Source organism: Lipotes vexillifer, unplaced genomic scaffold (assembly GCF_000442215.2).
Source record: "Lipotes vexillifer unplaced genomic scaffold, Lipotes_vexillifer_v1.1 scaffold182, whole genome shotgun sequence".
NCBI lineage: Eukaryota > Metazoa > Chordata > Mammalia > Artiodactyla > Lipotidae > Lipotes > Lipotes vexillifer.
This window is the reverse complement of record NW_006798798.1, coordinates 5,569,803-5,580,326: the sequence shown is the minus strand read 5'-3', so window position 1 is coordinate 5,580,326 and position 10,524 is coordinate 5,569,803. Positions and strand designations below refer to the sequence as shown.

The 10,524-nt window shown below is 53.9% G+C and overlaps 2 protein-coding genes across 2 annotated transcripts; both read right to left on the bottom strand.

The window, feature by feature from the left end:
• Positions 1–413: 413 nt before the first annotated feature.
• On the bottom strand, positions 414–1,321 carry LOC103078170 (free fatty acid receptor 3). Its single transcript, XM_007472109.1, is given in 5 exon segments — positions 414–456; positions 458–710; positions 713–1,025; positions 1,027–1,200; positions 1,202–1,321. Coding segments are annotated over 5 exon segments (903 nt in total).
• A 3,872-nt stretch (positions 1,322–5,193) lies between these two features.
• Positions 5,194–6,189, bottom strand: FFAR1 (free fatty acid receptor 1). The gene has a single exon (XM_007470989.1). It carries the CDS (start codon positions 6,152–6,154, stop codon positions 5,252–5,254), a length of 903 nt encoding a protein of 300 aa, XP_007471051.1. The 5' UTR covers positions 6,155–6,189; the 3' UTR covers positions 5,194–5,251.
• Positions 6,190–10,524: the final 4,335 nt, after the last annotated feature.

The window sequence follows — 10,524 nt, the reverse complement described above, 5'->3', positions numbered from 1 at the left end:
CATTCCTGCCCAGCTGAGTCAGTAGTTCTGAAGGGCAGATTCTTCCTCTCTCCTGTCCCAAGTCACTGGGCAGCTCCCTCAGACCCTGGACACTGCTGTCAACTCCTCCTTCACCTTCAGCAAAGCACAGGAGCTCGCCTGCTGCCCTGGGGAGCTCCTTATTCTCCAGAGTTCTCTCTCACCTTGACCGCCCCCTGAGCATGTTGGGGCACGAGAAGGGAGGGCAGTGTGGCGAGATCAAGAGCTGGGCTCTTGTGGGCACATCCTGAGGAAGGCTGGGTACCTGCTCTGACCCAAACGGTGCCCGTCCCCAGCCTGCCTCTCCAAGGTGCTGCCTGACTTGACCTTGGAACTGCCCCAGGGATGATCTGCTTTGCAGGCCAGTCCACCTGGCCACCCGCTCCAGAGCCCTCCTATATGTTAGACAGCTCCTGTGGCGGCCCCTCTCCTTCACTCCAGTGTCACGCTGCCTTCCTGCCACCAAGGGCCACAGGCTCCAGTCAGCCTCCCCAGCAGCCCCTGGAAGTCAGCTTGGAACCCAGATGATGAGAAATAGTAAAGGGTGTCGACACAGGAATTCAGGGTGTTGAGGGGCGGCACGTAACTTCTCCACTTTGGGCTTTCACCCTGGATGTAGCCCACAGCATGGGACACGTTGTAGGGCCCAAAGCAGACGAGAAAGTTGAGCAGCATGGCTGCTGCAAGCCCACCACCCTCTTCCGCCGGCGCTGGCTGGCTCCCTTACCGAGTATGCACACCGGGCGGCTATAGCAGTAGCTGGTGATGAGCAGGGGCACCCCCAAAAGGACCACAGCCATCTCCAGCTGGACAGGCAGGAGAAAGGCCAGCTGATCCTTCCGGAATTCCAGGTAGCAGGTCCCGTTGATACCCTGGGTGTGGGAGGAGCGTCCCGAGAGTTCAGCGACATGGACCACACTGCGGTGAGCGGCGGCCAGGAGCCAGCAGGCCCCACTGACCGGGCCAGCCTGTCCCGGCCTTGGCCGGGTCTGGTACCAAACTGGGTAAGGCCACGCTCAGGAAGCGCTCATCGCTCACAGCCGCCAGGGAGAGGGGCATGAGATAGATGGTGGAGAGAAAGAGGAATCCGGAGAAGGGGCAGAAGATGAAGGGCAGGGGCCAGCGCGCGCCGCTCGCCGCCTTCACCACGTGGAATGGCAGGAAGAGCACCAGGGCGCGGGGCCGATAGGGTCACGTTCAACGAGAGCAGGCGCACGGCCGCCGGACAGCGCTGCAGCTTGTCCACGAGGACCAGCAGGGCCTCCAGCTTGAGGGGAAGCCCCATGAGGGAGGTGGAGCCCATGATTGCCGAGCAAGAAGCCCCGGTCTGAGCTGGCGTTCGTGGTCACGGCCACTAGCAAGAGAGGGACAGAGATGACAGTCTGCGTGGGCGTCTCGCACCATCCGCTTCTCAGCTATCAGAAGGGAACCTCATCGCCAGCCTCACTGCCTCATGCCCCCAGTGCTTTCCCCAGCGGGGTCAGCCTGCCTGTCTTCCTGGTCATAGCCTGTCTCCTATCCCTTTCCTGTCCCTCTCTTCCTGGTCACTCCCTGTCTCCTGTTTCCTTTCTCTAAGCACCAAGGCGCCATCCACAGAGCCCCTCAGGGTCCCGTGCTTACCTGCTGGTCTGAGAACCCAAGTTCTCTGCCGCTCAGCAACTTGCTGGCTCCTCCAGAACAAGTCCGGTGAGCTAGTATCTGGCAGAACTGCTAAAAACCTGGCAGTGCCCATGATGTCACTCGCTGCTGAGCAATGGCACAAAAGATGCCGTTAGCTCTGTGAGCAGTGCCGGCCCAGTACACAAAATGAGGGGCAAATTCCACGACTGCCTGCGCGCCTCGCTCCCCAGCAGCCTCAGATGGGATGAGCAGACTTCGTCTTCTTCTCTCTGATCCTTTACTTGAATTTTATCTGCTCCTCTAGAATGGCACTCATCCAGTTTGCCTTGTTGTAAGGGTAGGAGGTGTGATACGGTGATGTAGAGCTTGGGCTCTGGAGCCGGGGCTTGGGTTCAATGCTGGTCCTATCACTTACTAACTCTGTGATTTGGGGCAAGTGACTTAAGCCCTCTGTATCTCTGCTTTCTCATCTATAAAACAGGGATAATCATAACCAATCTCATAGGCTTGTGTACATTAAAGGGTTAATACGTGTCAAAGGCTAAGTTAAGTGGTAAGTATGGTGAGCCCTTGACAGAGGCTGGCTGCCAGTCACTCGTGTGGGCTTGTCTCTGGGCTGATAGTAATAATATTAACGTTGGTGGCAATGATGATGACAGCTACTTTTCAGTGGGCACATAATCCATAGCAGACCCACTGCTTCTCAGGGCATCACCTTATGTCTTGAAATCCTCACAGTGGGGAAGTGATTCACTCCAGGTAATACAGCTTGTTAAGTATCGCCACCAGGGTTCAAACTTCTGTCCAGCTTCAGAGAGTATTTATTTATTCATTCAAATATTTATGGAGTGCAGTGAGATACCATTTCATACACCCACTAGAATGGCTATAAGCAAAAAAAAAAAAAAAATCAGATAATACCAAGTGTTGGTGAGGATGTGGAGAGATGGGAATCCTCATACATTGCTGGTGAGAATGTGAAATGATGGAGTCACTCTGGAAGGCATTTGGGCAGTTTCTTAAAAAGGTAAACATAAATCTACCAGGTAACCTGATTCTGCTATAGGTATCTACTTAAGAGAAATGAAAACATATGTCCACGCAGAGACTGGCTCATAAATGTTCATAATAGCATAAGTCATAATAACCAAAAAGTGAAAACATCACCTGGTGGTCTATAAGCCAATGAATGGATAAACCATGCGGCATAGCCATACAATGGAATACTATTTGGCAATGAAAAGGAATGAAATACCCATGTATACCATAACACAGATAAACCTAAAAACATTGTGCTAGGTGAAACAAGCCAGACATAGAAGACCATGTATGTTACCATTTTTATGAAATGTCCGGAATAGGCAAATGTGTAGAGACAGAAGGTAGATTACTGGTGGCCTGGGGACTGAGAGTGGAAGTGGGATTAACTGTAAGTGAACATGAAGGATCTTCCTGGGGTGATAAAAATGTCCTAAATTGGATTATAGTGATATAATATAATCCACACCTTGGTAAATTTACTAAAGATCGCGGAATTGTACATTTAAAGTGGGTGAATTTTATGATATGTAAATTTTATCTCAAATAAGTTGTTAGAAGTACAGCAGTCTCGGGGGGTTCTGAGTGGTGGGAGGATAATAAAGACATCAGTAACACAGAGGCTGAGAGCCCCTGGAGCAAACAGCGCAAGCAGAGGAAATGGGGGCCGGTGCACAGGCTTGACCTGCTAGGGGCACTGGTAGAAGGTTCAGGGCCCAAGGAACGAGGGTCACCAGAGGATGCTGGGGGTGGGTCGTGCGGGACCCCAGGGGCCCCAGGAGCCCCAGGGAGGAAGTGAAATCTCCCCTAAATGGAGGAGGCACAAGTCACTGGAAGGAGTGGCCCGGCACCAGCAGGTGCTCCGGTGCCGTGGAAGGGAGAGTGGTTCTCGTGTTACAGGATGAGCTGCCTGGCCTGGAGTTCGGCCTTCGGCTGAAATCCTCTGATGTCACCACTGCGCAGAGAACAAACTTGTTTCTGGCTTCGGCAGAGCCTCGGGCAAGTGGCTGAACTTCTCTGGCCCATTTCCATATTTTTAAACAGGGATAATAAGACTTCTTTTGGAGGGCTGTCATGAGCATTCACTCATTCAGCAAATATTAACTGCAAGCCTACCGTGTACTCGACTCTTTGCTAGTTGCCGGGGATATATCAGCAAATGAAACAAAAATCCTTGCCCTTGTAGACAGTTTTTTTTTTTTTTTTTTTTGCCCGTACCACGCGGCACGCGGGATCTTAGTTCCCCGACCAGGGATCGAACCCGTGGAAGTGCAGGGTCTTAACCGCTGGCCCTCCAGGGGAGTCCCCCCTTGTAGACATTTAGGCACGAAAAGAGATAACTTGTGTAAACCAGTTCCGGCTCGTCAGGCTGTAGCTGCCACTTTTTTGCTTCTGTGTGTTCATGTCTTTATCGTCATTAGAGGAACAAGTCTGTTTCCTACTCCTCGCCTCAGAGCAGACGCCCAGACTTTTGGCTCTCACGGTCACTGTCCTCTGCCCAATCTCTCTCGGGTTCAGGGTGCTACCATTCACCTTCGCAAAAGGGACCACAAGGACAGGCATTAACCCTGATACCCCAAGTTTTCTAAATGTCCCCTGATCCTCCTGGAAGGATCACATCCTATGTCCCCCCCCCACCCCGCTTTGCTGTAGGGCGTTGGGTAAATTTCTAAACCCTGCAAAATGAAGATGACCACAGCCAACTCATGCAGCACCTTAGTGCAAATTAGGAAAAGGTACACCCTGCAGATGAGCACAGCCCAGCACCAGGGTGCGCTGCTTGAGGAGCGCCTTTGTTCAAATTAGAATAAGTTGCTGCTTCCCTTGGTTGGAAGCAGCCCCATGCCAGGCCCACGGCTTGGTGAGCAAAGCACAGGGTAGAATTTAGTCGGTGTTTGCCTCTCTGCCTGACACCCTCTTGCCGTGAGCGGTCCGCTCATCTGTACAGCAGCCGCATGGCTAAATCAAAGGAATGTGGGAGGATGAAATGAGACAACACTTGTAAGGCACTTGGCACGGTGACTGTCACGTATATTTCTGGTGTTGGTGTTTTCCGTTCCCCCGGCATCTTTTCCTACCAGCGTCCTGTTCACAGTTCTAATGCTGCCCCCTTGTGGGTGTCAAATGGTATAACAGTGTCATTACCTTGCCTCCGGCCTCGTATTCAGAAATTCAAAATGGTCTTTCCTAGGAAATGATTTTGGAGGAACATCTCCCAAAGCATACCATCAGTGTGGCGGCAGTTCCTCTGGCTTAGAAGCAGACCTCCCTCCCTCCTTCCCCACAGGGCACACTGGCAGGCCAGTCAGGACGCAGAAGAGAACCGGACAGAGGTGGGAAATTGCGCAGATGTGTGCTGAGGCAGCTTACCTTCCTCCTGTGACCCAGCTCCAGGCCTCCATTCTTTCTCCACCCGGGATGCCATCTTCTGCCAGGCTCAGTTCTTCCCATAAGTGGCTCCGGGGATGCCCCGCAGGCAAAACCGCCCTGCAGTTCCTTTGGAGCAACCCTCGCCAAGCGCCTGGAGAATCAGTCTGGCTCTCCTGCTCCCTGCCCCTCCCCCCTGCAGTGATGACTACTTCTGGGACGGCCCCCCTTTTGTTTTTGCCCCACGTGTTGTCCCCCGGCCAGTGCCCCCTCCCAAGTAGCCGGTCACCAGTGGGTTGAGCACCACGCTCCACGCACCTGTAATGAGCCCCAGCTTCCGCCAGCAGCCTCCGATGCTGGGGTGCAGGAAGCCAGCCACGTTGGAGGCATTGTAGGGTCCCAAGCAGAGCAGCAGTGTGAGCAGAGCCCCACCGGCCACCCAGGCCGCCTTTAACTTCCGTCTGTGGCTCAGGCCTGAGCGGGCCAGTGCCCGGAGGCAGCCCACGTAGCAGAAGGCCGTGATGACCAGGGGCAGAAAGAAGAGCAGCAGAGAGAGGCTGAAGCGTGCAGGGCCCGCCGAGGCCGGGTCCCAGGCCTCCAGGCAGACTGGAGAGCCGTTGACTGGCGTGCTGATGCCCAGGGAGCTGGTGGTATTGTCCAGCCAGCCTCCTGGAGCCTCCAACCCAAAGACCAGCCCCAGGTGACAGAGAACAAGGGCCCATATGGCCACACACACGCCCCAGGAATAGCGCGGCCTCCGGGCAGCTTGGTAGCCCAAGGGGAAGGCGGCTCCCAGGTAGCGGCCGACGCTCAGGGCGGCCAGGAAGCCCGCGCCCGCGTACAGCGGAGCGAAGTGGACCAGGGCGAAGGCAGGACAGAGTGAGGCCGGCAGGGGCCAGGCTCCCCCAGCCAGGGCCTCCGCCGCCTTCAGGGGCAGAGACGTCGCCAGCAGGAGGTCGGAGCAGCCCAGGTGGAGGGCATAGACCAGGCTGGGGGTGAGGCGCAGCCGGGCGTGGGACACGGCGCCTGCGATGGCCAGGGCGTTGAGCGGGAAGCCCAGCGCGAAGGCGGCCATATAGAGGGCGAAGGAGAGCTGCGGGGGCAGGTGCATGGGGCCCCTCGTGCGCACCACTGGCTCCCTGCCCCCAGATCTCAGGGCCCGGAAAGGGGGCTCCCAGAGTCACAGACTGGTTTCAGCACTTGCTCAGGGTGCGAGAAGCCATCTAGTGGGATAGCTGGGGAGACAGACGCCGGTAGGGGGAGGTGGCCTGGATTAGAAGCGAGGACCACTAGCCGTCAGTCCTCTGTTTTCTCTCCGCCATGTGCCCCCTTAAAATGAAGCGAGCGATCGTGGTGTAACGGGAGGAGATGGAACACAGGCGTGCAGGTCCCAGAAGAGGGAAGGCCTCTTGATTTCTGAGACTCTGGGGAGACAAGTGGTGGAGAGAATTCAGAACAGAGTTGAGGGACTTCCCCGGCAGCCCAGCGGTTAAGACTTCCCCTTCCAATGCAGGGCCTGCGGTTCAATCCCCGGTTGGGCAGCTAGGATCCCACATGCCTCGTGGCCAAAAAACCAAGGCATAAAACTGAAGCAATATTGTAACAAATTCAATAAAGACTTTAAAAATGGTCCACATCAAAAAAATCTTTAAAAAAAAGAAGGAAAAAATGAACAGAGTTGAGCCCGACAGTATGTATTTTTCTCAGGAAAGGAAGCTAGATTCCTGTGTTCGCACCCCTTCCCCAGTTCCCCGGAAAGAGAAGGAGCTGTTCCCCTACAGCAGGCAGTGCGGGGCTGGTGGCAACGCCTAGCCGAGGGGAAGTCGGGGTGTAGGTTGTAGCAAAGGGCAGGAGAAGGAGGTGGCCCGGGGAGAGTCCGGGGGTAAGCCAGGTCCCACTGGTGTCACAGGGAATGACTTTAGCCAGCTTCGGGGGTTCCCCCTAAGCGGAGGCATCTGGGAATCTGGGGAAAAATTATTACGGGGAGAGAAGCCACAGAAAGAGGGACTCACCTCTTGGTGCTGCCAGGTGTCTCTGAGGCTCAGGAGTCCCCTGAGGGAGGGTGGCCAGGATGGGCAGTGAGCCGGAAGGGAGAGAAGGGCGGGGAGGCAGGGCCATTAGCCTGAGGCACTCACAGCCTGGATGAGCAGCTAATGGGGCATCTCAGAAGGAGGTGAGGGTCCAAGATGATGCAAACACAGGAAGGGGAGAGGTTAGAAATGTGGGCTTTTCCTGGGGTGAGTGAACAGTGCGTAGCCAGCACCTTTTTTTTTTTTTTTTTTTTAAATTTTTATTGAATATAGCTGCTTTACAATGTTGTGTTAGTTTCTGCTGTACGCCAAAGTGAATCAGCTATACGTATACATATATCCCGTCCTTTTTGGATTTCCTTCCCATTTAGGTCACCACAGAGCATTGAGTAGCGTTCCCTGTGCTATACAGTAGGTTCTCATTAGTTATCTATTTTATACATAGCAGTGTATATACGTCAATCCCAATCTCCCAGTTCATCCCGCCGCCCCTTTCTCCCCTTGGTGTCCATACATGTGTTCTCTACGTCTGTGTCTCTATTTCTGCTTTGCAAATAGGTTCATCTGTACCATTTTTCTAGATTCCACATATATGTGTTAATATTCGATATTTGTTTTTCTCTGTCTGCCTTACTTCACTCTGTATGACAGTCTCTAGGTCCATCCACGTCTCTGCGAATGGAACAGTTTCGTTCCTTCTTACGGCTGAGTAATATTCCATGGTATATATGTACCCACATCTTCTTTATTCATTCCTCTGTTGATGGACATTTAGGTTGCTTCCATGTCCTGGCTATTGTAAATAGAGCTGCAGTGAACATTGGGGTGCATGTATCTTTTGGAATTATCAGCACCTCTAAAGAGCAGGGTTGGTGGTACAACCAGAACACACCTTTATTCCGTCCCCACCCCCGCCAGCCCGATCAAACCGGCTGTGGGGTTTAGTCTTCTCTACTCCTGGACGAGCTTGTGGGCAGGCCCAGGCTCACTCCCAGATAATAAGTCCCTCTAGTCACCCATACCATCTCCACTTGGCATTTACTATGTGGGATAATGAGATCATCATTCCCGGGTAGAGACTCTCCCCCAACCTGCACAGGCCTTGGGCTCCTCCATCCTCCCTTTCCTTTCCCCTCCGACCTGATGACAGTGGTTTATGACCCTCCCTGTGTTGGCAGGAGGGAGGGAAGGAGAGACCTGGAACAAGCAAAGTCGAGTACGGTGGCACTGAAGTACCCGGGCTGTGGTCTCCACCCTGCCCCTCTCTGGGCTGCACGGATGTCAAAAGGGACTCCTCCCTGGGACACCTGTAGGGACGTTGGGTGGCGCGTGCCTCCAGCTAGTCGCTTAACTTGCTTCTCAGGCCCTGAGAACTTGGTGGTTCACCTCCCTGTTGGGGTCATCCTGCCCTTCTAAGGAGACCTCCTGAGATTTAAAGCGGCCCTAAGCTGTCTCTGTGATTCTCTCTTTCTGTCTCTGACTGTGCAAGTGTCTGTCTGTCTGTCTGTCCCTCTCCTGCCTCAGGTTGACAGTATGGTCTCTCTGAACTTCCGCTTTCTTGGGTGTGTGTGTCAGTCACCAGGCCCCTATGCCCTCCCCAAAATCCAAGTCACCCAGAATAAGCTTCTCTGAGTGGTTCCCTGGAAGTTCTTCCCACCGGGTTTCCAGAGCAGGCAGCCTGAGATTCTCAGCATATCCACGGCTCCCTCCAGAGAAACGATCTCACTTCCTTCTCATACCTCGCGAACCAAACTGATTCTTGGTCACCCCCCTTCTAAGTCCTACATGTGTCGTCCAGCACCTCCCTGGGAATACGTAGACCTTGCAACCTGTTCTTTAGTATTTTGTCTTTGGGAAACACTGAGAAACTGACAGAACTGAGGAAAAGTCAACAGGAGTGCCATTTCACCTCTTGTGACAAACATTTGGTAGATGAGCAAAGCTGGGCGCAAAGAGAGACAGCGGGGGGCTTCCCTGGTGGTGCAGTGGTTAAGAATCCGCCTGCCAGTGCAGGGGACGCGGGTTCGAGCCCTGGTCTTGGAAGATCCCACATGCCGCGGAGCAACTAAGCCCGTGCGCCACAACTACTGAGCCTGCGCTCTAGAGCCCGCGAGCCACAACTACTGAAGCCTGCGCGCCTAGAGCCCGTGCTCCGCAACAAGAAGCCACCGCAATGAGAAGCCTGTGCACCGCAACAAAGAGTAGCCCCAACTAGAGAAAGCCTGCGCGCAGCAACAAAGACCCAACGCAGCCGAAAATAAATAAATAAATTTATAAAGGGAGACAGCGCGTCTTCAAGCTCTTCTCTGTTTGGCCCTCCCACCTGGCAATTCAGGTGTCCCCTCCTCAGAGGGCCTCCCTTGATCCCTGCATCTAAACGGGCCCCTCCCCTGCTCCAGCCCCTCTGCTTTCATCTTGCGTTGTGGTTTCTTCCAAGCACCCAGGACTCTGCAACGTCAGATTTGCCGGCTCCTCCACTAGAATGTTGGTCAGTGAAGGCAACGCTTTCTGTGTGCTTTGTCCGCTGCTTGTTGCATACATAGCAGGGACTCAGTGAGTCAGACGAATGGTCAGTTGTCTAGGCTCCATGAGGACGGTGAGGTCCGGGGCTGGGTCGGGGGCTGCCTGTGTTCTAGCCCCAGCGCTGCCCAGTCACCTGCTGTGCACACCTCAGCAGGGCCTGATGACAGCCACATCTCTCGGGCAATTGGTCATGAAGTAGGCTGATATCAGCAGTCAGGCTCAGGTCCAGGATGGGTAGTCATCCGCCGGTTGCCAGGGAGCCCGTGCCAGGCCTCATCATGCTGGCGGCTGCCTGTAGGTCCTTCAGCTCCTAAAACCCTCTGGACGCCTAGACTAGAGACTCCCGAGATCAGGACCATGTTGTATCTTTTTTGTACCCCAACAACTGGATCTGTGGTGGATGCAGTGGGAGGTGTTCAGTAGATGTTTGCTGAATAAATGGTTGAAGGGTCCCCAGACCCTTGCCCTCTCATTTCAACAGTTCTCGAAGCCTTCCCTTTCTCCAGAAAAGTGGAAGGTGCTCACAGCAATTCAAACCAGGGAGTTCCCTGGCAGTCCAGTGGTTAGGACTTGGCACTTTCACTGTCGGGGACCGGGTGGTCAGGGAACTAAGATCCTGCAAGCCACGTGGTGTGGCCAGAAAAAAAAAAAAAAAAAAAAAAAAAGACGTCAAACCAGGGACAAAGTAGGTTGATGGGGAAATCAGTGCCCCACTCCTTGGGCATCCCAAGGACAACCTCTCAGAGAGCATCTGGATCGAGCAGACAGGAAAGTAGGGCAGCCAAGGAAGACGATGCCTTCAGAGCGCCCACCACAGGCCAGGAATTTGAATGTCATCTTTTTTTTTTTTTTTTTTGGGGCACGCGGGCCTCTTTGTCATTTGTCTCTAGGGGTTTTTTGATTTCCTCTTTGATTTCTTCAGGGATCT

Bases quoted from the DNA above. Each gene is read 5' to 3' on its own strand.
- FFAR1 (XM_007470989.1), bottom strand. From the start codon at position 6,154: ATGCACCTGCCCCCGCAGCTCTCCTTCGCCCTCTATATGGCCGCCTTC.